A 26,251-nucleotide genomic window follows, 5' to 3' on the forward strand; every position below is an offset into this window, starting at 1 on the left:
TCTAAAACAATCTATTTATTATTCAAACTAAGAGTAATATCATCATATGCACTTATTCCTTCTTTAAACTCTATTAGTAAAATTACACGGAATATATTATCGTGGTTGTAACTATCTGATTAAATAGAGGGTGTTTGTAACTATCTGATTAAATAGAGAGTCAACTTATTACGTAATAATAATTAGGCTAAAACGTGCAAATGATTTCGTGCACGTCTCAACCCCCCCCCCCCCAAACACCCACCCCCACACACTTGAGGAAATTGAATTTTGTTGCTTTTTGTGTATATTTACAAGTGCGAATGAACCTGCCCAATTATGCGTCTACATGCTTTCTTTATCAATTATGCAATATTCCGATAAGCTTATTTATTTTTCACCTGATATTCAGTATTCAATCACTTTAAAATTTGATTAATTCAAATTAACATTAAAACAGTTAACTTTATAGTAAAACATTTCATCATATCAAAAATGATTTCACGCCCAAAACCTGAATTCGACATCAAAGATTATGGTCAGAGGCGGATTCAAAAATTTACCAATTGATTCACAAGAATTCAATAATTTTTACTCGCATCATATATATGTGTTAAAATTTTAAATTAATATAAAATTACCATATAAACCTATAAACTTCAAATCTTGAATTCGTCTATAATAGAGGTAAAAGCTCAGATACGATTTGGAAAGCTCAAATAACTTTTGCTCAAATAATATATATGTGTTAATTTTTTTTGTAAATGCGTAGATATGTTGAATTTAAATTTTAGTTGTTAGTATTTGAAGTCACATTTTAAAATCTAAAATTCATAAAATTAAAATTTCAACTTCTTCTTTTGCTTGAGACAACTAATTAATCGAAGGGGTAGTATCACTCCATTATAATTTTTAGTGGTATTATTTCGACAAACTAATTTAACCACATTTAATACTCACACCATGAATACATAACAAGCTTGAATATTTTCACATTTTTATCATTTAATTATACTTAAATTAATTTATCACTTTTAATTAAATAAACTCACAATGTAATTTAAATAAATAATAATATATTCAATATAATTTTTAAGCAGTGTCTCAATATTTATCTAAACCCACTTATTAACAATTTATATTTATTATACTTCCTTTTCAATAATTTATGTAAAAAGTACATTGACGATGATGTTTGTGGATATTCTTGACCTGACTTTTGAATTTGTCACTTCACCTCTTTGTAAGTAAAATCTATCAACCACTTACAAAATAAATAAAAATAATAATAATATTTCAATTTTTTTTAAAAGAAAAAGTTTAAAACTATTTATAAAAAAACATTATAAAATTATACAAAGTTTACAAATGACCTACAAAATTATTCATGCCAAAATTATAAACACATGATGAATATCTATTGAGATTAGTGGTAAGGTCTTCATATATTCTATCCTCCCAGATCATATTTGTAGAGTTTCACGAAATATGTTATTGTTATTGTATTGTGCATATAAGATTTTATTTAATAAATATTACTTAATTATTAGTTATACATTTCGAATTCAACTCTTGAAATTGAGTCATCTTGAATAGGAAAATGCTTTATCCCAAAATATGATTTTCCAACACCATCAACCGTTGTTATGTGGGTATAATTCTCCATGTTGAATTAAAACTTTTGAGTTCGAATTTTGAATATCAAATCTCTCTTTGATAAAAAATATCTTACCCAAAAAGTGTCTAATAGGTATATAAAACGCTGAATATGAAATAATAAATAAATAAATAAAAGATAACATAAATAATTTTTTTTTAAAAAAGAATAAAATAGTTAAATATGATTCCTAAATCAATTTGGAAAATGTATTTAAAAGTCCACAATGCGAATGAAAGTTGTAGTTTTTCCGCCAATCACCAGTTTTTCTTCTCTGACATTTTCAGGTGGGCGCCACCTGCCGCCGCCGTTCGCCGAGGTGCTCAGCCATGGACAGAACCTACGCTTCTCCGAGCTACCAAAACCTTACGGCTATAACTACTAATTCTGTAGATTTCGCTTCATCTTCTTCTCCTTCTCCTACTTCCATATCGACCGGCGGTAGTCGCTCGGTTAAAATCATCCCGCTGGAGCATCCGTCTGCTACGGCATCGTCTTCGTCGTCGTCGGCGTCTTCTTCGGCGTCTGTTATATCGAAATGGAAGGAGAGGATGAAAGGGATGACGTGGAAGGAATGGATTGAGCTATGTTTTCCTTGTTATCGATGGATGCGAACGTATAAAGTGCGAGAGTACTTACAACCTGATCTCATGGCTGGTATCACAGTCGGAATCATGCTTGTTCCTCAGGTATAATTTTTTCATTATTTGTTAAATTATGAATTGAATTATACAGAATTATAGCCTGTTTGTATTCTTATTTTCAAGAAGCTTATGAATTGAAAACTGATTATAAAGTTAAAAAAAAGTAAAGGCAAACTTTTTTTTTTGACTTATAAGCTGTTTATAATTTATAAACGGCTTAAAATAAGTTATCTAAATAAACCCATCTAAATAAAGCACAAAATGATTTTAAGTTGGCAACCAAACACTAAAAAAAAAAAACTGAGAACAACTTATAATAAGCCAATCCAAATGGCCTCTTAGTAATCTCTGTTACCCTATCCATTGCTGAGCTAAGTGTATGAAACAGTGAATTAATCCCAGTCTTTGTAAATTGTACTCCCTCCATTAGAATTTCTAGATTCAATCAAGTTTTTCTTTGATCGGAAAAAGTTGTTAATTGTTGTGATTTATACGCTAGTACTTTTATGCAGTTTCCAAATATAGAAGTTTTATTTTAAAAAAACTTGAAGCATTTATGTTTGAATTCATGTCAAAGTTTAGAATTTTAGTTTGAAAATTCCAACCGTACCATATAAATTGAGACAGAGGTAGTAATGGAATTCATAGGTTGATAATGCTTAGTTAATCACTCTCTCCGTCCCATTTTATGTGAAAAGGGTTCAGGGGACAAGGTCAAAGTTCTTCAAGATTTTTGAAATAAAGTTTACAGATTTGTAAACTTTGCAAAGAGTACTATAAGTTGCAACAGTTAATAATTTAATATATTTTAAAACATATGAAGAACTGTAGTCAAAGAAAAAATTGTTCTACTTAGTAATTACAGAGGGAGTACTTTTTCTTTCTTTCTTTTAAGTCAGAATCCAACATCCAGGCTATACTCACCTTGTGATGGTGGGAGGTGTGGCCGGACCCCTAACAGTAAATATATTTACCCAAAAGATATACACGGAGGAGGACATAAACCTTAGCCTCTAAAGGTACATGTAACATGAAGATCCTCACCCTTAGCATGGTTTTCTTGCTATATACATGCGAATTCAGCTTATAAACTGTGGGTGCATGTTGTCGGGTTCAGAGAGTGTGCATGTACGCGTGTTTATAAAATTGAAGGATCTCTTTTTCAAAATATACATATTAAGCAATGCACCACTGCATTTAAATTCTAGATCTGTCTCTAGTTATAAGCTTACTGTTGATGATAGGTTGGATATCTCATACCTTCCTGTATCCACTTTCCTTAAATGTTTTCTGTTTCTCAACAATTTTATAGACCAAAGTCACAATTTAAGATAATGAAGCTCTGGTTCCTCTTTTAACTTTTATGATTTGTTTTATCTTTTATGATTTGTAATCAGTATAATTGATGATGTGATAGAACTATAGACTGAAGGCCCTGCCGAGCTCACTTGTCCTCTTTAGTTGTTTTTGATTGAGAATGGGCATGTGGATACTAAAACCTTTTAGACTAATTGCTCTTATCAAAATGATGATTTGATAAAATGTCCTCAGTCCTCACAACAGTCTTTAGCGTTATATGAGCCATCATCTTATGCTAGACTGCTTGTCAAGTGTGCTTTTTTCGAGGCACTTTTGGTCTTTCAATGAGAATGAATAAATTGTATACATTTTCGTTTTAACTGATTATGTTATGTTTACAGTCGATGTCCTATGCAAAGCTGGCTGGGCTTCAACCCATATATGGACTTTGTAAGTACGCCATTAGAGCTTAATTTTCTTATGTAGGTTTCTTTTCTTCATTTCAATAAAGTGAAGTAGGTACTGTTCTCGATATGTTGATGAAGGGACCTTTGAATACTGATGCTGAAATTGAAATAAATCTCGATTCAAATATGGAGTTCTGCATTAGGTGCTAAGGTTATTTTCCTTGTTTTGAAATAAGAAGGCAATTTTTTTCTCCTCTTTGAAGCACTTTCTTCTTTCCTTCTTAATTTAGCATCCATATCTGAAAGAAAAATCTATGAGGATTAAAATGACCATGACCATTCCAGAGTTTTTCCGAATGTCTCGTTGTTTACGAACCTTTGTTTCCTATCTATGTTCATTTGATTCTTAAGAAGTACAAAATCTATCTTCTGCTTACTTGGTTATCTTCATAATTTTAGCTTTTCTTAATCTGACTTTGCTAAACAGATTCTGGTTTCATCCCTATATTTGTCTACACCATATTTGGGTCATCTCGTCAGCTTGCAATTGGTCCAGTTGCATTGACATCCCTTCTAGTCTCAAATGTCTTGAGCAGCATAGTTGAACCATCAGACAAGTTATACACGGAGCTCGCTATACTGTTAGCACTTATGGTTGGCATCTTGGAATGCACAATGGCGCTATTACGGTATTTCTTCTTTAAGCTTTGGTTCTTTCATATGATAAACTTTGAAGTATCTAAATTGTCATACTCTCTTCTGGTCACAGTGAGAATCCATGTCTGTCATCTCTTATACACACATAAAAAGTTATAGTTTCTAGGAGAATTTATTCGCCATTCCCAGCTTGACTGATTGAAACCATTCATAGTGAAGGGGATTGTAATATAAACCATGCTTAACACTGAGCTAGATCTTCTACTTCCTAAGAGGAGTATGATGCAAATATTGCCGTCCATATAGGACTTGGAAACTTGTTTATTAGCATTTAAAGAGTTGATAATGATTGCTAATAATGTGCCTTTTGATGTTCGTTGGGCTCTGATGAGTTCTGGTTCTCTTACAAACTGGTTGAAAATTCTGCATCTTGGTTTTGTTTCTGACTAAATTTGTTCAAAGTCTCATTCCCAGTTTCATTCCTCTCTAGGCTTGGATGGATCATACGTTTCATCAGCCACTCTGTGATATCTGGTTTTACAACCGCCTCCGCTTTTGTCATTGCCTTGTCCCAAGCAAAGTATTTCTTGGGCTATGAAATAGAACGGAGTAGCAAAATTATACCTCTAATCGAAAGTATAATTTCTGGAGCAGATAAGGTACTTTCCAGAATTAAACATTTGCAGGTTACTCCATCTTTATGCATGCTAAGAGAAACTCAATGTGAGTAATTTAGGTTGAAGTATGCAAACTGGATATTCGATTTCATCTTTTGGGTGGTTGGCACACTATTCACTGACGACCAGAACTTGCATGAGGCGATAATTTTCTTTGCAATGTCAGATGTACCTGTCTACTTAGCTTTTATGATGATTTTCCTGCAAAACCTTAATGTTGGGGTTGATTTTCGTTTTTAGTCAACGGTTATCAGATTGTATAAATGGGGAATATTCTACAATATTGGCTTGGAGAGACATAATGCCATATCTCTCAATCATTTATAGACAAAGGACATTCATTGAAAAAACTAGTCCATGAAGGTAATGTAAGATTGTAAGTTAGGCAGTGGTATGTGCTGAATGTCGTCAAAGAGGATTTTGAATCTTTTTGTTGGAGACTTGGAAACTGCTTCAAAACAGGCAGTTCTAAGTCAACAAAATTTCCTTTTTTCCTTTTCCAGAGTAGATTTTGACAAAAGGCAAGAGAATTACTCTGCATGTTTTAAGTCATTCAGTTAATTCTTTTTTTAATCGCTACAAGATATTTTTCGTTGTTTCAAAGGCTGATTCTATTTTGTTTTGTAGTTCTCATGGCCTCCTTTTCTTATGGGCTCACTGACGCTAGCTATCCTTCTGACCATGAAGCACCTGGTAGAAGCTTGCAACATTTTCACATGTATTATATACTTTTTGTCGGTAATATGAAGGTTTTATGTGTTCTAAATGTTTTCTTTTCAGGGAACAACAAGGAAGTACTTGCGGTTTCTGCGTGCAGCTGGCCCCCTCACAGCTGTTGTTCTGGGTACAACTTTTGTGAAAATCTATCATCCACCTTCAATTTCGTTGGTGAGAATGACATGAATTAAGCTCAGCCTGAACTGCAGGAATTGAATCTAAGATTACCCCCAAAAAACATTTCATGTGACCTAGTCTGAGAACACAGTAATATCGACTTCAGTTACATTTGCCACTTTTTTCCTCACATGGGACTAAGAGGGATAGTTGCATAAATTAATTTTAACATCTGACCTACAGGGTCAGCAAGACCTACTCTACATGGTGTGAATTGACGGAAATGTTATCACTATATTAAAGATGTTTATCGGATGGTTTAGGTGGGAGATATACCTCAGGGGCTGCCAAAGTTTTCTGTACCAAAGCAATTCGGCCATGTAAAGTCTTTGATCCCTACTACAGTTCTTATTACTGGTGTGGCTATCCTGGTAAGTAAGAATTTAAGCATCCACTATCTGTCCTTTTCCATTTCTTCTTTTGGTTAGACAATCTGTTTGTGATAGGTGATACCAGTTTCCAACATTATAGGAATCAGTGGGGATTGCCAAGGCACTGGCAGCAAAGAATGGATATGAGTTGGATTCAAATCAAGAGGTGTGTGACTTTCGATGATCTCCTCAATAACTGCTTTTCACTTATTTTGTATGGACAAGTCTGATTTATCTGTAGTCTGTTTTGAGATTGAGCAAGATCTATTGTTTAATGTGTATGAGTTAATGTTTTCACCAAATGTTTGTAGTTTGGATAGTTTACATTTTAGATGTTCATATTTAGCACATCTTACCTTTTCCTTTTCTCCCTTAATTCCATCGTTAGCCGAATGTTTTTTTTTAGAGCTTCTGATCACACTCTCATTCTTGACCAATTTCCACTAATTATAATAAACACCATCCGGTTACTCATTTCGTTCTCCTCCTTCTATTGTTGCTGTATAACAACCACAAGAAGTCTCATGCGAAATCAGAACACTTTGAACTAAACTTGTTGTGGTTCTGTTATTGTAACAGTTATTTGGTCTTGGGTTGGCCAACATTTGTGGCTCATTCTTTTCAATTTACCCTACAACAGGTGAGTTTGGAATATTATGTGTGGCTTGATCAATTTCATATTTGTATCTTTTCAAAATTTCTCCCAGATGGTTTCTGACAAAGCTCCTCTTTACGTAATGCCATGTCAGGCTCTTTTTCTAGATCAGCTGTAAATCATGAAAGTGGAGCAAAAACTGGCTTATCAGGGCTTGTGATGGGAATTATAATGGGATGTGCACTATTGTTCTTGACTCCTGTATTTGAATACATACCTCAGGTAAAGGAATTTGTTTGAAGGTGAAAGTTTTCACCTGATTGTCGGTAATTAGATTGTTTTCAACTAGATTGCCGAGGGTCTTTCGGAAACAACCTCTCTATCTCCATGAGGTAGTAGTAAGGTCTGCGTACATCCTACCCTCCCCAGACCCCACTTGTGGGATTCCACTGGGTTGTTGTCGTTGTTGTTTGTCACAGCATTTGGAGCAGCGTTTCCAGTCTGTTGGCCTCTATCTTGGCTCCAATTTGTAATATATGCTATGATAAGGGAGGATAACCTATTGGGGGTTTGAGTCTAGATGGAGCAAAATGGGGGAAGGGCCACTATTGGGCTCCTTTTTTTTTTTTTGGGGTGGGGTGGGTGGGGGGTGAGGGTGGAGTTCAGCATGTCCAGAAAAAAAGAGATGTAATCATGTTTTTATCTGCTTATACAACTTATATGTTTTATGTTCATTTCTGTATCAATGATCTAGGAAGTTGGACACAGTAGATCTTTTCATTATTGCATGCTTGTAATTTTGTGTTCAACAATTGACAATTTCCTGAAGGGGAGCCTTGGAGTAACTGGTAAAGTTGCTGCCATGTGACCAGGAGGTCACGGGTTCAAGCCTTGGAAACAGCCTCTGGCAGAAATGCAAGGCAAGGCTGCGTACAATAGACCCTTGTGGTCAGGCCCTTCCCCGGACCCTGCGCATAGCGGGAGCTTTAGTGCACCGGGCTGCCCTTTTTTAGTTATGATATGTTAAACTCTTCCACTGCTCACTGTTTTTATTTATTTTCATTGCTGTGGCAGTGTGCTTTGGCTGCGATTGTGATATCTGCTGTAATTGGACTGGTATGTGTGCCATCCTCTACCCCGAAATGATATGTTCCATTTTATATTTTCAAGGTTGCCATTATTTGAATGGGCTTCTCTGTATGCCAGATATAGCTTTTAGTTGAATTTAACAACATCAGCAATTAACTAATACTGTAATACATCAGCAACTACTCAATCATGCTTCATTTAGGTTTATCATGGCATAGTTCCCTGATGTATCTAGTTGTCTTGATTGGATTTTTGTATTATGTGCTTTGATAGATTGGTGTCAAATACTGACCAGCAAGGGAAGAACATCCTGCATCTTTACCCTTTTTTTCACTATAGGCTAATTAGTAAGTGTTATAGGAGCATTTTCCAGTTCATTGTTTGATTGTCCTGACACTCTATTGATGTCTTCCCTGGGAATTATTGCTGTATGATCAGGTAATATCGAGTCATACAGTAAAACACGGTAGCTGAAGAGAAAGTAATACTCTTTCAGCTGTCAAGGATCATTTGAGGATTTGCATTTATAATTTCTTGAACAGCTCTTAATTATCAGTTTCCTATTTGTTTTAGATGATTCGTATCCACTTCTTTGTTTATTTCTTAATTACTTTCACTAAGCACAACACATTCCTGTAAGATATTCACAACCTTGAAGCATCATGAATGAAATTCTTGTTTAGATGCCGACTGTTTTAGGATCAATTAAGACCACATTCTGCATTTCACTATTAACACAGATAAACGAACTTTAACTGCAGCAAATATCATATTCAGATTGTACAACTATATTCATGTTTCCATTTTTCCTCATTTCAGGTGGATTACGATGAGGCTAAATTTTTGTGGCGTGTTGACAAGAAAGATTTTCTGTTATGGACTATTACTTGCATGACAACCTTGCTTCTAGGCATAGAGATTGGTGTCCTTGTTGGGGTTAGTATTTATCTATAATCAGACCTAAATATATTTAAGATTTCATTCTGAATGTTCAATTAAAGTTTTTTCATACATTATAAACTGAGAACTATCTTTTCCTGTTCAACCAACTGTTTGTTGCTATGAGCTTGGCCTGCATGTAGTTACATAATTTTACGATGTTCAAAGTACAATCACTTAGCAGGAAATGCTTGAAGTTAAATTCATTGATAACTGAAATGTTTTGCAGTGTTTGCTTGTAGTCCAATGTCTTGTTTATTTTGAAATTTCACATAATGGGAGTGAAAAAAAAGACCTGTTGCTCTAATTCTATAACCAGAAAAAGAACCTGATGATATGTAATGAAGATGTTAATAGATCCAATATACTGGCTGATAACTTTTATATTGGAAAAATATATGTATGATCTCAAGGATAAACTCAGCTTGCCAACTTTTTGGTCTCATTTGTTCACAGGTTGGTGTGTCACTTGCTTTTGTTATCCATGAATCAGCAAATCCGCATATTGGTGAGTTCCTGCAATCGCCCCTACCTTGTAATTGAATCATTGACTTAGTTAATATATGTTTGTCGCCAGCACAATTCTTAAGCTTTTCTTAAGACTATCCTGTAATTGAATCATTGACTTCTTCATGTTGCCATTGCTATTCTTTGATGCGTCCCCGTGTCCTCTAAATATTCAGGTCAATGTAATGTTTTATCTGGGTTGTTTTCTCATCCCCCTTTCATATATTTCATTTTCTTGGTGACACTTCAGTCCTTACAAGCATTTCTTTTCCCCTAGTTGCTTGCTGCAAAATTTCCAATATAATTAAGTACTTGATGTTTAAACCGCAGGTGCTAAGTTCTATTATTGTTTTCCCTTAGATTAATGCCTTATAATTAATTTAATTTTTGATGACATGAGTTGCTTTCAGCTATCTTGGGGCGTCTTCCTGGGACTACTATTTACAGAAATACTCAACAATACCCCGAAGCATATACATACAACGGGATTGTGATTGTTCGAATTGATGCACCTATATACTTTGCCAACACAAGTTACATAAAAGACCGGTCAGAACACTATGTCTTTCTTTTTCTTTATTTTTCCAAAAGGACAGCAAGTTTTTCCCTTGAATTCAGTATTTCTGAAGCATGGACTAAACTGTTAAGGTTCTATTGCTTTCAGCAAATTATATCCTACATGTCACTGTGATCTCTTTTATTTCTTGCACAGGTTACGAGATTATGAAATTGAAAGAGAGGAATCTAAAGGTCGGGGACCAGAAGTTTCAAGAATTCATTTTGTGATCCTTGAGATGGCCCGTAAGTCTCCATGAGTTGGCACATTTTTTAGTTAGGCAGTATCTGAATTACTAAATGATGATGAATTTACCATGCCTATTTCCTTTGCTATCTTTTAGTAGTGCTAAAGCTTCTTCTGTCTCTTACAGTTGTCTAATATTTTCCAGTATTTGATATGAAAACTGAAGAAAAGTATTATGCTTTAAGGGTTGAGCATACTATATCTACCATTTGTTTCTTCATACTAAACACAATTCGTGTGTCTATTCCAGCTGTTACGTATATAGACTCCAGTGCTGTTCAAGCTCTGAAAGAGCTCCATCAGGAATATAAATCACGAGACATTCAGGTTGAGAATGTCTCTCTTTTGCTAAGACTGTACAAATATGCATCCCAAATTCTATATTCTAGAACTTACTTTCCAGCCTACGATAACATGTGTGATATTGCAGCTAGCTATTTCCAATCCCAACCGCGAAGTGCTACTGACCCTGGCTAAAGCTGGTGTGGTTGATCTGATTGGCAAGGAGTGGTACTTTGTCCGAGTCCATGACGCTGTGCAAATTTGTCTTCAGCATGTTCAGAGGTTAACTGAATTTCCAAAAGCACAAGACTTTTTGGCAGAAAACAAACCAAGCTTGTTCCAGAGGCTACTCAATCAAAGGAAAGACGATTTTTTTCAACCTGAGCTCGAATCTGGTGTCCACGAATCTCTTCTTTCCAAGGACACCAATCCTCAACTGGAGCCACTCTTGTCAAAAAAGACATGATGGGGACTGCTTCCAAAATGTATCAGTATTTATGTTATATTATGTATTCGATTTTTTTCGACTTTGGTTTGATTGATTGATTGATTGACTGTAATTAGCTTAGCCTCCTATTTGAACAGAGAGAGAGAGAGTTATTCATCATATGTAATTAAACGTTATTTGTATCGTTTTCCTAGCTGATGTATTCTTCCCCTAATTTGTAATCAGATGCCAGTGCAAAATTTCTCTACATCATAGCGGAAAGAAAAGAAAAGCATACTGTTGATATCATTTCAATTTGCATTTGCAAACCTTAATATTGTACAATTGAATGCCTAGACATGTAAAGCAACCCTTTCTATCAGACAAGGGGTGTGTTCGGTATGGAGGGAAATACTTTTCGATTTTCCACTATTGGTTAGTCAAATTTGTTTTAAAAGATATTTCTCTGGGAAAGCAAGTTCATGATATGAAGAAAATGACTTCCCTAATGAGAGTAAGAAAAATAAGTTTCATAATTGATATTCAACGCCTTTCCAACATCCAACACACTCCATCCTCTCACCCATGCCTTAAAACATCAGAAAATAAGCAAAAAAAATTACTTCTTTTTTACTATGCCAAGGTCCCAAGTGTTTCTACGGAAAACTACATTTGAAAGATAAATTTCTGGTAATGTTCAAATGCAAACAATAACAACATATCTAATATGGTCCCACAAGTTGCGTCTGAGGAGGTTGATATATACACAAACCTTACCCCTCCAATCTTTGTGGGGGTATGATGGTTGTTTCCGAAATGCCTTCGACTCAAGAAAAGAGGTAACTACTCAAAATCACTTAATAGTTAAACACAATCAAAATAAACAGAGGAAGAACAAACAGTTTCACTCTCTTTCAAGAACTACGATTTACAACTCATTCTCCATTCCACAAATCTTCTACCTAAAAACATGGACTAAATACCTCAATTTTCTAAAATAAACACTTTCACTTTCCTATTAACCGCGGCAAACAATCTATTAGTCTTTTCTTTTTTTTCTTTTTAATTTTCTAAAGGAAAAAAACCCAGAAAAACAGGACTTTGAAAAGTCAGTGAACCAAAGCAATTTTGAGTCCCACATCGAGGACTGAAATGTAATGAGAGAATATGTGAGTATTATAAATAGATAGGAAGTAGTTTCTGGAAAACTTGCCTTAAACTAATGAGTAAGGAAAACAAAGCGGGCGGTGAGAGCCGGCCGCAGCGCTTATGAAAGAAGCACTTCGGTGTTTTATTTGGCGCAAGAATTTATGGAGGGGTTATAGGCTGGCCAAGTGTTGACGCTGCCTACTTTGCAGAACTCACTTGTGCGGGCCTCCCAACTCCCACCCCAATTCATAGTTTTAAATTTTTATATTCTCTTTTTGTAGTATAATTTAAATTAGTAAGTATAAAAGTAGGTGTCAGAGATGGTCATGTAAGTCTCTTTATATATATGATGAATGGGGTTTCAAAAATATATTGTTATCACTCTTCAAATTTTAACTTATTAAGTAGACCTACAGAGCAAAATTTGTTTGACCAGTTAGGAATTCTTATAGTTGAGGTTGCTGATATGTGTGAAAATGAGGAATGTTGAGGATGTCAAGAGTGGGCGTATTAAGAGGATACATCTTTAATGCAAGCTTAGGATGAAGATTTTGGGACTTGAAGGTAGGAGTGATTTTGTGTGGGCGTATTAAGAGAATACAAGTTTAGGATGAAGATTTTGGGACTTAAGGTAGGAGTGATTTTGTGTGGTAGAAAAGATTTAGGGAAATTAGATGATTCGAACATGTATTAAGAGGATATAAGCTTAGGATGAAGATTTTAGATTTAGGGAAATTAGATGATTCGAACATGTATTAAGAGGATACAAGTTTAGGATGAAGATTTTGGGACTTCAGGTAGGAGTGGCTTTGTGTGGTAGAAAAGATTTAGGAAAATTAGATGATTCAAATATGTGAAAAAGAGAGATAAAAATGTTACTAAGAAGGTTGTAAGAAATTGGTTGTGGTGAACTTTAGGAATAATAGATGTAGGCCGAAGAAGCATCTGAGAGAGACCTGATTAGATAGAATATGATGTATCTTTTCAGTTTACAGAGTTATGGAGGTCACAAATTAGGTTAGTAGATAGTTGAGTATATCCTTGTTATTTAGTAAATTCAATACAGAAGATTATTTCTAAAACCACATGATATGACTGATTAACTGATGTTTCAAAATTTAATGTTGGTAATGAACCATATAAAGCAATACCCAAAACTCCCATTAACAGAAAAACAGAACCCCCGACCGTGTACAAAATACATTTTGTAGCTGAGTACACAGACGTTTCTTTCCTCCCCACATGGCTAGAAGTAGATAAACAGGAATTAATTCTAACTCTCACACGAGGAAAAAAAAGTAAATAGGTTTTCCCTAGCATACCAGTAGTATTAATACTATTCTTGTAATTTATGATCCCTTGATTTCTACTGCTACTACATGTTTTTTCTAGTGCTTCGGATTTATTTTATTGTGGTTATTTGCTTTAGCATAAATCTCCTATTTTCTTGTTTTTACCTTTTAAATTTGTTTTGGTATGTATTAGTTGAATTGATCTTTCGAAAATAATTTTACTATCTAAATCTACATATATTCTATCATCTTCAAATTCCACATATATAATTACACTAAATATCTTATTTATATAATTTTTGATCAAGCAGATTCAATTAAATTTACTCGGCTCTATATAGCTCCGCCCCTATGTTGAGTCTATGTCCCTTCAGTAGGACGGAGGTACTGTTCCTCACGTGAACGGAGTTGTCCCATTGACAACTTAATTTGTATATCTTTATTGCATGTGAAGTTAAAAAGGGCAGAAAATAGTACACATTAATTTTCCAGTTTAAATCTTTCCAGCTGAGATCATACACTGTTGTAGTATGTTGTATGTCTTATTTTCAATTACTATTGCCTTTTTTCCGTAATTAGCAATATTATTTTTATGTGATCAGAAGGTCACAATTTAATATGTGGAATACAGGATCTTACAAAAATATAAGATAAGATTTGTGGTTCAGTCCTTCTCTCCAAACCTTGCACATCATGAAACTTGGGAGTTGTTTGGTAGTTTAAAAAAATAAGTAATTCATGTATTAATTTTCGTATAACTTATATGACGTTCAGTAGGTATGAAGATAGAAAATAAGTTATTCATACATGACAATTTAGAAAACCACATAATTAATACATGTATAAATTATAAAGAAATCTATGTATTAAACCATGCAGGATATAAGATAGAATATCTAATATATACATAACTATTAATTTCTGTATAACTAATATTTATATAAAATAATATCTAGATTCATTCATAAGTAAATTTTTATATGCATAACTCTAACCAATTAAATGGTATTTTTCTTTACTAATGCCACTTTTACATGGAGTTATCCACTTATGAATTACTTGACTATAGGTGGAAAAAATCAAGTGGAGGCTGCTAGGCTATGACAATAATCCTACAAGACAGAGAAAATGGTCATTCACAAATCTCCTCTAATCCCCTCTGCACCAATTATCATTCATCTCTCACGTGGGATTATTGGCCCTACAAACTACTATGTTTCTCTTTTTGTACACTATATAATATAATAACACATGATCTTCTATCATATAATATAAAATATAATATAATTCTTGTGCATTTGATCTCTCATATAATATTTTCTTCAACTTGCTTTCGTGAAGATCAGATAGTACTAAACTTATCATGGGGGATTCCCCTGCTTCTTACATATACATGGTAACTAGAAGATTCATATTTATGATCTTTTTTCACAGTCATGGTGTCTGGATCAGTTTGCTTGCATCTCAACTAATTTACGTGGTACTTGTTAATTCCTAGAGTAACTCTGTCCATCAAAATTTGGACAAATGAAAAAAAATCACCTAATATTTCTAATTTTTGATCACTTATTAATAATCTCCAACTTCTCATCATGATACTTCAATGAATTTGCAAGTGTCATTTTTTCCCTTCTTCTTGTATCTATATTAGAAGCGTCAGTTGTCTTCGAGCAATGATAAAATTGTCTTTGTATGATATATAAATTGCGGATTTAAGCTGTTGAATCAACTACTGATTGTTGCATCAGCTTAGGTTGGCTGCAACCCTTCCCCAAACCCTATACTAGCACGAGATACTTCTCGCACTAGGCTGCTCTTTTTTCTTGGTTTTGTATTTGGAAGGGCGTCTTGGAGCACGATAAAGTTGTCTCCTTGTGAGTTATAACCTATAGGTCATGTGTCATGGATTTGAGTCGTGGAATCTCAGCCACTGATAGTTATGTCAAGGTAGACTTACTACATCCCAAAGGGGTGCGACCATTTTTGTATCCTGCATGAACGTGAAACGCTTGATGTATTAGACAACCTTTTTTTCTTGATTTTTGTATTTGAAATTTGTGAACTTCTCTTTTTGGAATATTTTCCTCTTTTTTTTGTTTTTATTATGTACTAACCTAATTGTCCTGTATGTTAGGTGCAACATTTGATAGAGAAATGCCTAATTTTTCATATGACTAAAGAGGAATGCATAGAGGCCCTTTCCAAGCATGCAAATATCAAACCTGTCATAACTATTACTGGTTAGTGTTGTAATTTTTTATAGTATTTAACTTATACACAACAACAGTATAATTTATTTTTTTACAGTATTAGTGTATTTTAACTTCTTGTAACAAACAACCTATCTTAGTTTTGAATTTACTAGTCCCACTTATTTGGGACGGTATAGGATTTCTCGGTAACCTAATAGTATACCAAAAAAAAGGTGGACAATCTAGTGCATTAAGGCGGACAATGAAAAGACAGAAAGGAGCGAATGATGCCAACCAACTCGACAAAGACATTCAGATATGAAAAAGACCTCCACTTAGTTTCACCCAAGCTTCATCCTGGTCATGGATAGATCACCCAGGTTCGGGTCTTTCACTGTGAGCGGAGTTCCGGCAGGGGCGGAGCCACCTTACATTCAGGGGAACCCATCGGCGAAAAGTTATATTAGTTATACATGGTTATTTTTTTTGTGTGTGTATATAGTACATGTCGAACCCCCTTCGGCTAGTTCATTATATTAGTCTACTTTTTCAGATTTTAAACCCCCTTACTAAAAATTCTGCCCACACCACTGGGTCCAGGGAAAGGTTAGACCACACAAAGCTATTGTATATAATCTTACCTTGCATTTTTACTAGAGACTGTTTTCATAGTTCGAACTCGTGAACTCCTGCTAAACTGATTGTATATAAAATTATGTTTTCATCTATGACAAGTTTTGGTAATTTAAGCTTCAGATACTTATCCCCTTCAAATTAACATATGAATATTAACTTATTCACTGCTCGTAATGATGTTGCTAATATGCAGTGATGATGTTTAGAAATTTTGTTAAGAGTGTTCAAAAATTTAAATATGCACAATAATTTTTTGACGAAGAATATTCAACCGACAATCTTTCGATCTATATAGTTACACCACTGCTAATATGTCATTTCATGTATATCTAACAGATCATTGTGATACTTATTTGTATTTTGCAGTGTGGAATGAGTTAGAGAAAGAGAACAGAGAGTTCTTCGAGGCATACGCTAAATCGCATAACAAAAATCGCACCACGGAGGCAGAGGCAAGTACGATGATTCAGAAATTGATATTGGATCGTGATCATACTAAAAATTCAGACAAGGAATCGTGTTGTTGATTATAATGTTAAAAAGAAGTTATGTTCAAACAAGAAAATATGTCATGGTTCGAGGAGTCTATGTGTCGCGTATATAGACCTTTAAGGGCATGATGGCCTAAGGCCCTAAGCATCAAAGGTGAAGTCTGGATCGACCTAAAAGATGTCAACAGTTTGTGTAGCAATAAATCCTATTGTATTCATTATATTCGTCATGTGGTGCCAAACTCAAAAGGCAACCTCTCAAAAATGTCATTAGGTGAGTGTCAGATCATCCAAAAGTATTACAGCTTTGGAGAATTCGGCATGGATGTGACAACATTTTAGAGAGTCATAGCCAGACAATAGTACCATGTGGTACCTCATTGAAATGTTCACTATGCTATATGCTAATTCAATCAGCTCTCCCCGAGCTGTCTTCTTGTGTTGTTGTAACAAAGAGTTCATGTGATGTGATTTTCTTGTAATTTAGCTTATGCAGTGTTAACATAGTGGGGGCTACTTTGTTCATTTTCACATCTCAATCATGCCCCTCTTCATTCGGAATCAGCCTCTTTACCTACTCTATCATCTCCACACCTTACTTGTAAATTTTCACTCTCTATATTATTGTTAATTATGCACTTTTTGGAATATGAACTTTATAATGGATGTAATTCTCTAGTGTGAAAATTCATCATAAATTATTTTCTCCTTTATCTTATCACCTCTTTTTAACTAAACTAAAATGAAGAGTGCATAAGCTTTACTATAATATTGTTTACTGAAAATAAAATAAAAGAGATAACGGTCAAAAATACCGCAATTGTCGCACCCTAACTATCAGTTGTTTCATTTTCCTACCTCTGAACTATCACCTATCTAAGTAGCTGGAGTGTGAAATTCACGAAAAAGTAAACATTTCTAGTGTTTTTGACCATTATTTCTAAAATAAAATAACGGAATGCCAATATAACATCCCTTAGCTGACTTAAGGATATCTATCTAGCAATTCTGCATAGCAAAGACTAGCAATTCTGTATAGCAAAGACTGAAACAAAAGATCAACAACCAACACATTACATTAGCTAATAAAAGTTTCAGAACATGACTCATTTATTAGACACAAGCAGTACAAGGATTGATCGATCTCCACAGATCACGATGAACGTTTTTTTTAGATCTTACTCTAGATCACATTCATAATGCTGCACCCATCGAACTGTTAGCTACCGAAGACAAAATGCGACTATAGTTTTGAGTTGGTTCATGGATTGACCTTTGGAGCCCACCCCGCGATGACATACTTTTCTTCAGCCTTGGTTTTCTGGAACGATTCTCGCTCAAAGAGCAGCTGTAGAAGGAGAACATAAGGTGTCACCTTTTGTGCCACTTTTGCTTTTGTTTCAAAGAATTGGAAGACATGACATCTTTAGCACAAACAAAGGTATGGACATAGAGAACCGAAAGAATATGCAATCGTAATTTCAGAAGCTAAACATGAAAAACTTGGTTGCTTCATAATAGAACTACACTACTAAGCCAGACACTTCAAAAATGCGTTCGGGTGTGTGTTTGGAGAATTTGACACGGCTGCAGCAACATATTCGGAGAGTCGAAGCAACAAATCAACATAGGAAGAAGCAGCAAACCGACAAATGTCAAGTTTCGTACCATATCCAAAAATTTTACACTTCGGCTCATTTAATGCGAGAAGGTTTAATGAGGCAAGGACATTGGAAAGTCAAGTTGATTTATACATTATACTAGTCAAGGGAAATACAAAGAAATTTCAGGTACCAGCCAAGGAGTTAAATTCATTATAAGTCTCTACTTCAGTCATTCATCAGGAAAAAGGGTCTCTACTTCCGTCATAACAATAACAATACGTCTAACAATCTCCATATTGTCTCTATTCACCACAAAGAATGTTCTCAACACCCACAGACAAGCAGATACCAACCATGAAACATGGGGACTCACAGAGAAACAGAGTGCATACCTTCATGTAATTACGCACGTGACTCAAGCTTTCAGGCACACTCCACTTCTTGAAGTGTCCAAGAGCCACCTCGAGATGGTACAGTTTTGGAGCCAAGCTCATATCAACTGAACAAATATTCTGCCCATTGACATATGGTCCCTGATGAAATTCACAACCAATAGAAGTTAACATCATGGTAAAAAATGAGAGGCGCATATTTTAAGTTAAACATATCAGACAGTTCAATGTAAAGCAGCATACATGAGCCTTGAGATGCTCTTCCAAAGCCTTCAATTCATCAAGCAGAGCCTGCTCAGTACCGTCACTAGAATCCTTGCTCTTCAGAAATGAGACAAAGGTAGGAAATATTTTTGAGCCCCTGCAGTTCTAAGCAAGTTACAAATGATATTCCAACCATTGACACCAATGAAATAAAAATCAAACCGCAACAGACACTAACTTATTACCATGATAAATTATACAAATACAGTATAGAGACAATCATGTAAAGGAAACACTCGATAGATAAACAAATTGATTACTCCTCTGTTCCAATTGAGTGTCCATTTTGACTTGGCATATGAAGAGATGAGAATCTAAAGGTGAAACATATGAAGCACAATGGTAACCTTTTTGCTTCTCCAAACAAGTAAGAGAAATGTGGTATTCAGTAACGCAAAATTAAAATGAATGAGGTGGAGTTTGGTTCAAAAGTTTGAAAAAGAGTCTCTTGAGAACTTCATTTAGATTGCTGTAAGAACTGTTCTTCAAAATTTTAAATCATATGCCACCTAAGACATTTGAGATAGACAACGAAGAAAAATATGTAAATTCAATTTGGAACACAGGAAGGGTTTTTGCTTGATCTAAAGAAACTCAAGCTACAAAAGTGAAGAGAACTAACACAAAGCTTCATTAAAATGTAGGTTGCAAAAACCTAAGACGAATTCACAAATCACTTCCCTCCAAGGAATAAAGAACAAAAGGTTGGGGAAGTAAAACCAAGAAACCTTTCTGCAGAATTTTGAAGAAAAAAATGTCATGTTAAAGTAATTGGAAACAGCAACTCTGTAAAACGCTTCCACTGTTGATTTCAATACGGAGTTCGAGAAAAGAAAACGTCAGTAATTTTCATCTTTTTTTTTTATTTTAATAACTTGTGCTGCATATAACATGAAGTTCCAACTTATAAGTATATTCATGACCCAAAACACAAAAATCTAAAGCAAATTATGTGATGCAGCCAATAAAACAAGCAGAGAAAAGCATCCAAGGGTGTGGCCGAGTGGTCAATGAAGTGTATTGAGAACTATGAGGTTTCAGGTTCAAATCCTAACGGAGATAAAAACGCTAGATGATTTCTTCCCATCTGTAGCCTTAGCCTTGGTGGACAGAGTTACCTGGTCCTTGTCGTGTTGTTGGTGGGATGTGGCAGGTATCCATTGGACTTAGTTGAGGTCTAGAGAAATGTGCACAATGTAGAAACTTATTTAAAGACATGGAGAAAGTAGGAAGGAAACATACACAGAGGCAAACTCAGGGGGAGCAATGAGAGATGGATTTGGGTATTTCTCTTCAATAAGCCCAACAATGACATCAGAATCAGGGATCCATTTGTCACCAAAATTGATCACGGGAACTTTCCCTTCTGGGTTCACCTCCAAGAACCTAAAATAATAACCCGAAAACAAAATTTTCAGTCTTCAGAATGAAAAAATGTAACCTTTGAAACAAAAAAAAAACACAAGTTTGCTTTCAATTTTACCATTTGGGTTTGTCACTAACATTGATCAAGTGCATCTTGTAGGTCACTTTCTTTTCCTCCAAGGTCAGAAGTGCCCTTTGGCTAAATGGACCTTAATATCACAAAACCATCAAAAATTCAGAAAAATTGAAACCAAACACATGAAAAATTGCAAAACACACACACAAACTAAGCTAGCGTTTGGCTGATTTTAAGAGTAGATTTGCAAAGAAATTTGATCAGATTTTGGATTTTTGGAACTTCCACTTCCAAAACTTCAAACTTTTTCCAAATAAAGTGCATGTCTAAACATAACTTCAAATTCCAAATATCATAACTTCAATAAATTCAAATTTTCAAGTTTCAACTTCAAAATCTACGACCATTTGGCCAAACGAGAGCTAAAACAATGGTATATATCTTAGAGATCACGAGATTACAGTCTCACAAGTACACTTTTGACTAAATGGACCTTAATAATATCACAAAACCATCACAATTTCAGAAAATTTGAAATGAAAACCATGAAAATCTGCCCCAAAACACACATACACAAACACAAACTAAAACAAGGGTATAAATCTTAGAGAGCAAGATATAACAGTCAGTCTTTAGCAGTACCCTTTGGCTACATGTACCTCAGAATCAAGAAACCATCTCAAATTCAGAAAAATTGAAACCAACCCCTGAAAATTCGCCCAAACAACAACACACACAAAAAAAACAAAGGTATAAATCTTACAAAGCAGGAAATTTACAGTCTTTAGAAGTACCCTTTGGCTAAATAAACCTCAAAATCAAGAAACCATCACAAATTCAGAAAAATTCAAACCAACACATGGATTGCCCAAAAAACAACACACACACACACAAAAAAAAAGTATAAATCTTAGAAAGCAGGAAATTTACAATCTTTAGAAGTACCCTTTGGCTAAATAAACCTCAAAATCAAGAAACCATCACAAGTTCAGAAAAATTCAAACGAAGCATGAAAATTTGCCCCAGCAACAACACACAAAAAAACAAAGGTATAAATCTTACAGAGAGAGAAATTTACAGTCTTTATACATACCCTTTAGCTAAATATACTTCAAAATCAAGAAACCATCACAAATTCAGGAAAACTGAAACCAACCCATGAAAATTTGCCCAAAAAACAACGAACACACAAAAGGGTATGCATATATCTCAAAAGGGAAGTACCCTTTGGCTAAATGGACCTCAGAATCAAGAATCCATCACAAAACTCAGAAAAAGTGAAACCAACCCATGAAAATTACCCTTAAGCTAAATGTACCTCAAAATCAAGAAACCATCACAAATTCATAAAAATTCAAACCAACCCATGAAAAATTGCCCAAAAACCAACACCACCACACACAAGTTTGGGTATGCAAATATCTCAAAAGGGCTAGAAATTACAGTCTCCAAGGACATTAGGGGCTCCCACAGCAGCCTTCACACAAATTTCAACAGCCATTTTTTATGAACAGCAACTTCACTGTACAATTCTGAAGAAAATAACTCACAAATCGAGTGTCAATTGTGTGTACAAAGTGTACAATATAACCTTTATTTAAAGCATTTTCAACATGTCTAATTCTTAAGTTGGGGCTACGTTGCAAAATTGTGTTCACAGACGTGGACGAAAATATTATTTTTTTCAAGTTGAATCCAAAAACTTATGAAAATTTGAAATTTAATTTGAAGTTAAATTTTAAAAAAATTAAGAATTTGAAAAATTATAAAAGGGAAACACGAGGTTTATCCATAGATTTTTTTTATCTTTTTTAATTATATGTATCAACTTTAAGTAGGAAACACATGAGGTTTTACGGTTTATTAAAATGAATGTGTAAAATTAAATGAAATGATATAGTTTATATAATTAACTTAACCAAAAAGATAAATGAATGAGAATATACAATTTTTATTTTATCAAAATTTTAATTAAAAGTGTCTATTATGAATTAAGATGTTCAATTGAAACACGACTTAATTTGAATGTTTAAATTAAATACTTTATCAAATTAAAGAAGTTGATTGTGTATTGAGTCATTGTTGTATTATCACAAAAATCATGGATCACTATCGACGATTATCATTATCAATCATCACTATATTGTATTTCCTTCGTCTTATATTAGCTGATCATTTTTTTTACATGCATATTAAAAAATCATAAATAAAAGGATAATTTTACTAATTCACTACTTAAAAACTTCTTTGGAACTTTACAAACAAGTGTTAACACTTTCAAAAAGAATTAATCGCAAGTATAATATGAGAAAAAGATTAATCAATGCTTTCTTAATTTAGTAAAATGATCGACTAATATGGACAACTATTTTTAGTATAGTGATCAATTAACATGAGACAGATAGAGTATTACCAATTACAATTATTCGTCATTTATTGCCATTGATTATTACTATCATCGACTATAGTTATAATTATTACCAATAATTATCGCTGTTAATCACCATTATCAATCATCATCACTATTAACCATTTTATATCTACAACCACCACCATTATTCAATACCACCATCAATCATCACTCTAGTCAACTTCTACCACTTCTACCACTTCTACCACCACCATTGTTGGCCACACCATCACTGACTACCATTTTTTAAAAATGTTTTATTTATGCAATCAAGAAATATTAGTATTTATATTTATTTATTTATTTTATGAAAATAATTTTACACATTTAAAATTTTGAGAAAAAAAGTTAATTTAACTATTTAGTATTTAGATTTTAATGTTATATTTTAATAAATATATTTATATTAAATTCAAACATCTTAATTTCTTATAATATTCAAATATATTTAATTTCATATGTTTACATATTTTTTAAAAAATAAAAAATCTAAATATAATTATATAACAAAATTCCTTTATCTAAATTTACATCAACTAATAATTAATTTGATTTCATACTTCAAAACAATCTAAATAAATTGATAGATAGGGAGTAATTGTTTTTGTTTTGTCTAGTCATTTTCTAGGCGTATAATGATTTAAGAATGAAAATGAAATCTATTAACAATTTTTTTGTGGCTAAGATCTATTTCAATATAAATTAAATTGATCTTGGACATTGAAATAACATAATATCATGAAATTGATTTTATTGGTATAACTTTAAAGGTATAATTTTGATGTGACTTAAAGTGCCACCATCATGAGAATCACACTTTAAGAATACTATCCAAAAAGAACCTTTTATATGCCTAAAATAATTTTTTTAAAAAGGACAAAATTCCCATTATTTTGTTGATGCTAGAGAAAAAGAAAAAGGTTTGAAAATGATTATTCCGTTTTTCTTTTCTTTTTTCTTTCTGGATCTTTATACAAATAATTGACTAAATTCATTATTTTTCTTAATCAATTTACAAAGATTATATATGTATATACATGTTATAAAATAAATTAACTTAACAAATTAATAAAAAAAAATGACAATAAGAGAAAGAGAGAGTTGAGAAATTTCTGCGTGTGTTCTTCATTGTTGAAAATATGGCTATATTTATAACCAATTGACAAAGACAAAAGGTGGGCAACTTGACCATTTAAGTGGTCCATTTAATTAATGGAACATCCACTAATAATACTTATATTATATACTTGTTAATTAGTTATACATTCAAGCGATTAGATGGATATGAAAGATAAGAATTATGATAAAATGTTAGTAAGTAATCGAGCGTTATCTAATTTCTTTATCAATATTATTATAATTATTACTCTTCTTCTATCTTATTCTTCAATTTTATTATTATTCATTATTTTTTTTGCTTTGATTATTGTAATCTTTATTGTCATTATTGCCCGCTTCTTCTTTTATTTTTAGCATATCTTCTTCACTATTAAATTTCCTTTATATGGTTGCTTTCAATATGCTTACTTAAGAATCAAATACCAAATTCTGAAAGTTGTATAGCACTAAATTCCCATAGAATAGACCCTTTAATATGCCCAATTTTTCTACTATAATATGACGAGAGACTAATCCTTCAAAAACAAAAGGATCAAAACCTTTCATTCCACGTCTAAATTAAAAGGATATATTTTTCTTTTTTCTTTTTTCTTTTTTCAAAAATCAAACCAAAAATTTTTGGGAAATCAAATACATTCCAAGATAAATTTACATAGAAATTAACACTATTGTTCTTCAATTTCAAAATGAACCCCAAAATACGTATAGATTATTCATTATCTTATAAAAGAATATTTTTTTTAAAACTATAATAATATTTTTTTTTTCTTTCTTCAAAATGAGAAATTTTCAGTTGATAAAAAGGTGACAATCGTTGTTAACATGGTTATAGTTTATATTACTTCTTGACTTTCGTTGAAATATATTAAGAATTTTTCTAATATCAAGCATATTGCAATCTAGCTTTATTGGCGATTGTTCATTTTTATTTGTTCAATTTGAGCTTTACACGACTTTTAATATATAATAATTGATAAAACTAGGAGCGGTAAAATTAAATCCAACTCGTCCAACCTAATTTGTTTAAGTATTGAGCTGATATGTAATCTGAATTGACTAATGAGAAATCTTGTTAAAATATATATATATTTTTTCAATTTGATATGTTATATATTGCCATAATAAAGAAAAAATAATTTTATTAGGTACTAAAATAGTTTAAAAGAAAAAATAAAAACAATTAAGCTTAATAAAAATTGGATTGGATTGGCTCTTGACCCGTTTTATAACTCATTAGCTAACCCATTTTGACTCAACCCGTTTTGACCCAAACTAATTTGGGTTGGGTTGAGTTGGGTTTTGACTCAATTATTGTCTTAACCCATTATGACCCGTCCAAACTCAACTCGCCTAATTGCCACCCCTAGTTGACATGAGTATTTTAACCGCAAAATTAATATTAACTTATGCTTTATCTTAGATTTTGAGATATGATTTAGAAATAAGTAATTAATACTGAAGATAAAATATGAAAATGATATTTTATTAATATAATAAATAAGTAAAAATGAATGAAAAATATTTTGAATATATATTTGAGAGAAGAGTTGAAAACACCTTTGATCTTGACGCGAATTATTAATTTCGTTCTTAAATTATTGATAGCCTTAAAAATAGATTTCTACTTGATTAACTAAATTTAAATACACCTCTCTCATGTCTTATACATAAACACATTATTCACGCATGTCCACATGAAATTTTCTACTAATATGACATATACAAAAGTATATATATACATATAATAATTAAAAAAAGAGAGAAATGGTGAAAATACTTCTTAACTTGACGCGTATTATTAATTTCGATATCGAACTATTGATATTTTTAAAAATAATATTTACTTAATTAATTGAATTTAAATATACCTTAGATCTAGCACTAGATTTCGGAGTATATATCTTTAAAAAAAAACAAAAAGATATTGTATGATTGGACATTTGACCGACCAAAATTTTGGTGCCACCGAGTGGCGGCGGCATGTTGACATTCAATTTTTTCATCAATGAAAACCCTAAACCAAAAACATATTATT

General features: G+C 33.1%; 3 protein-coding genes and 1 non-coding gene across 6 annotated transcripts; 3 read left to right on the forward strand and 1 right to left on the reverse strand.

Moving 5' to 3' along the window:
• Window positions 1-1,863: 1,863 nt before the first annotated feature.
• LOC129881035 (probable sulfate transporter 4.2) lies at window positions 1,864-11,541 on the forward strand. The gene is made up of 17 exons (XM_055955351.1): window positions 1,864-2,325; window positions 3,981-4,029; window positions 4,474-4,675; window positions 5,134-5,302; window positions 5,948-6,013; window positions 6,101-6,208; window positions 6,478-6,585; window positions 6,686-6,751; window positions 7,165-7,225; window positions 7,335-7,462; window positions 8,255-8,296; window positions 9,089-9,205; window positions 9,665-9,716; window positions 10,126-10,264; window positions 10,428-10,516; window positions 10,768-10,844; window positions 10,948-11,541. Exons 1-17 carry the CDS (start codon window positions 1,966-1,968, stop codon window positions 11,263-11,265), a joined length of 2,151 nt encoding a protein of 716 aa, XP_055811326.1. The 5' UTR covers window positions 1,864-1,965; the 3' UTR covers window positions 11,266-11,541.
• Window positions 11,542-12,435: 894 nt separating this feature from the next.
• Window positions 12,436-12,606, forward strand: LOC129881320 (U12 minor spliceosomal RNA). Its single transcript, XR_008765547.1, has one exon. It is a non-coding gene; the product is annotated as a U12 minor spliceosomal RNA (small nuclear RNA).
• Window positions 12,607-14,655: 2,049 nt separating this feature from the next.
• LOC129881042 (uncharacterized) lies at window positions 14,656-17,632 on the forward strand. Of its 3 annotated transcripts, none has more exons than XM_055955364.1 (3): window positions 14,656-14,798; window positions 15,802-15,907; window positions 16,862-17,632. In XM_055955364.1, the coding sequence occupies exons 1-3, from the start codon at window positions 14,796-14,798 to the stop codon at window positions 17,020-17,022; spliced, it is 270 nt and encodes an 89-aa protein (XP_055811339.1). In that variant the 5' UTR covers window positions 14,656-14,795; the 3' UTR covers window positions 17,023-17,632. The 3 variants fall into 3 exon arrangements, with proteins under 3 accessions (XP_055811339.1, XP_055811338.1, XP_055811337.1); XM_055955363.1 differs by lacking the exon at window positions 14,656-14,798 and adding an exon at window positions 14,934-15,063; XM_055955362.1 differs by lacking the exon at window positions 14,656-14,798 and adding an exon at window positions 15,076-15,147.
• Window positions 17,633-18,044: 412 nt separating this feature from the next.
• LOC129881041 (glutathione S-transferase DHAR1, mitochondrial-like) lies at window positions 18,045-22,307 on the reverse strand. The gene is made up of 6 exons (XM_055955361.1): window positions 22,131-22,307; window positions 20,730-20,820; window positions 20,489-20,632; window positions 19,226-19,343; window positions 18,983-19,123; window positions 18,045-18,334 (listed from the first exon to the last, which is right to left on the reverse strand). Exons 1-6 carry the CDS (start codon window positions 22,186-22,188, stop codon window positions 18,248-18,250), a joined length of 639 nt encoding a protein of 212 aa, XP_055811336.1. The 5' UTR covers window positions 22,189-22,307; the 3' UTR covers window positions 18,045-18,247.
• Between the last annotated feature and the right edge of the window lie 3,944 nt (window positions 22,308-26,251).

This window comes from Solanum dulcamara, chromosome 2 (genome assembly GCF_947179165.1).
Source record: "Solanum dulcamara chromosome 2, daSolDulc1.2, whole genome shotgun sequence".
Lineage (NCBI taxonomy): Eukaryota > Viridiplantae > Streptophyta > Magnoliopsida > Solanales > Solanaceae > Solanum > Solanum dulcamara.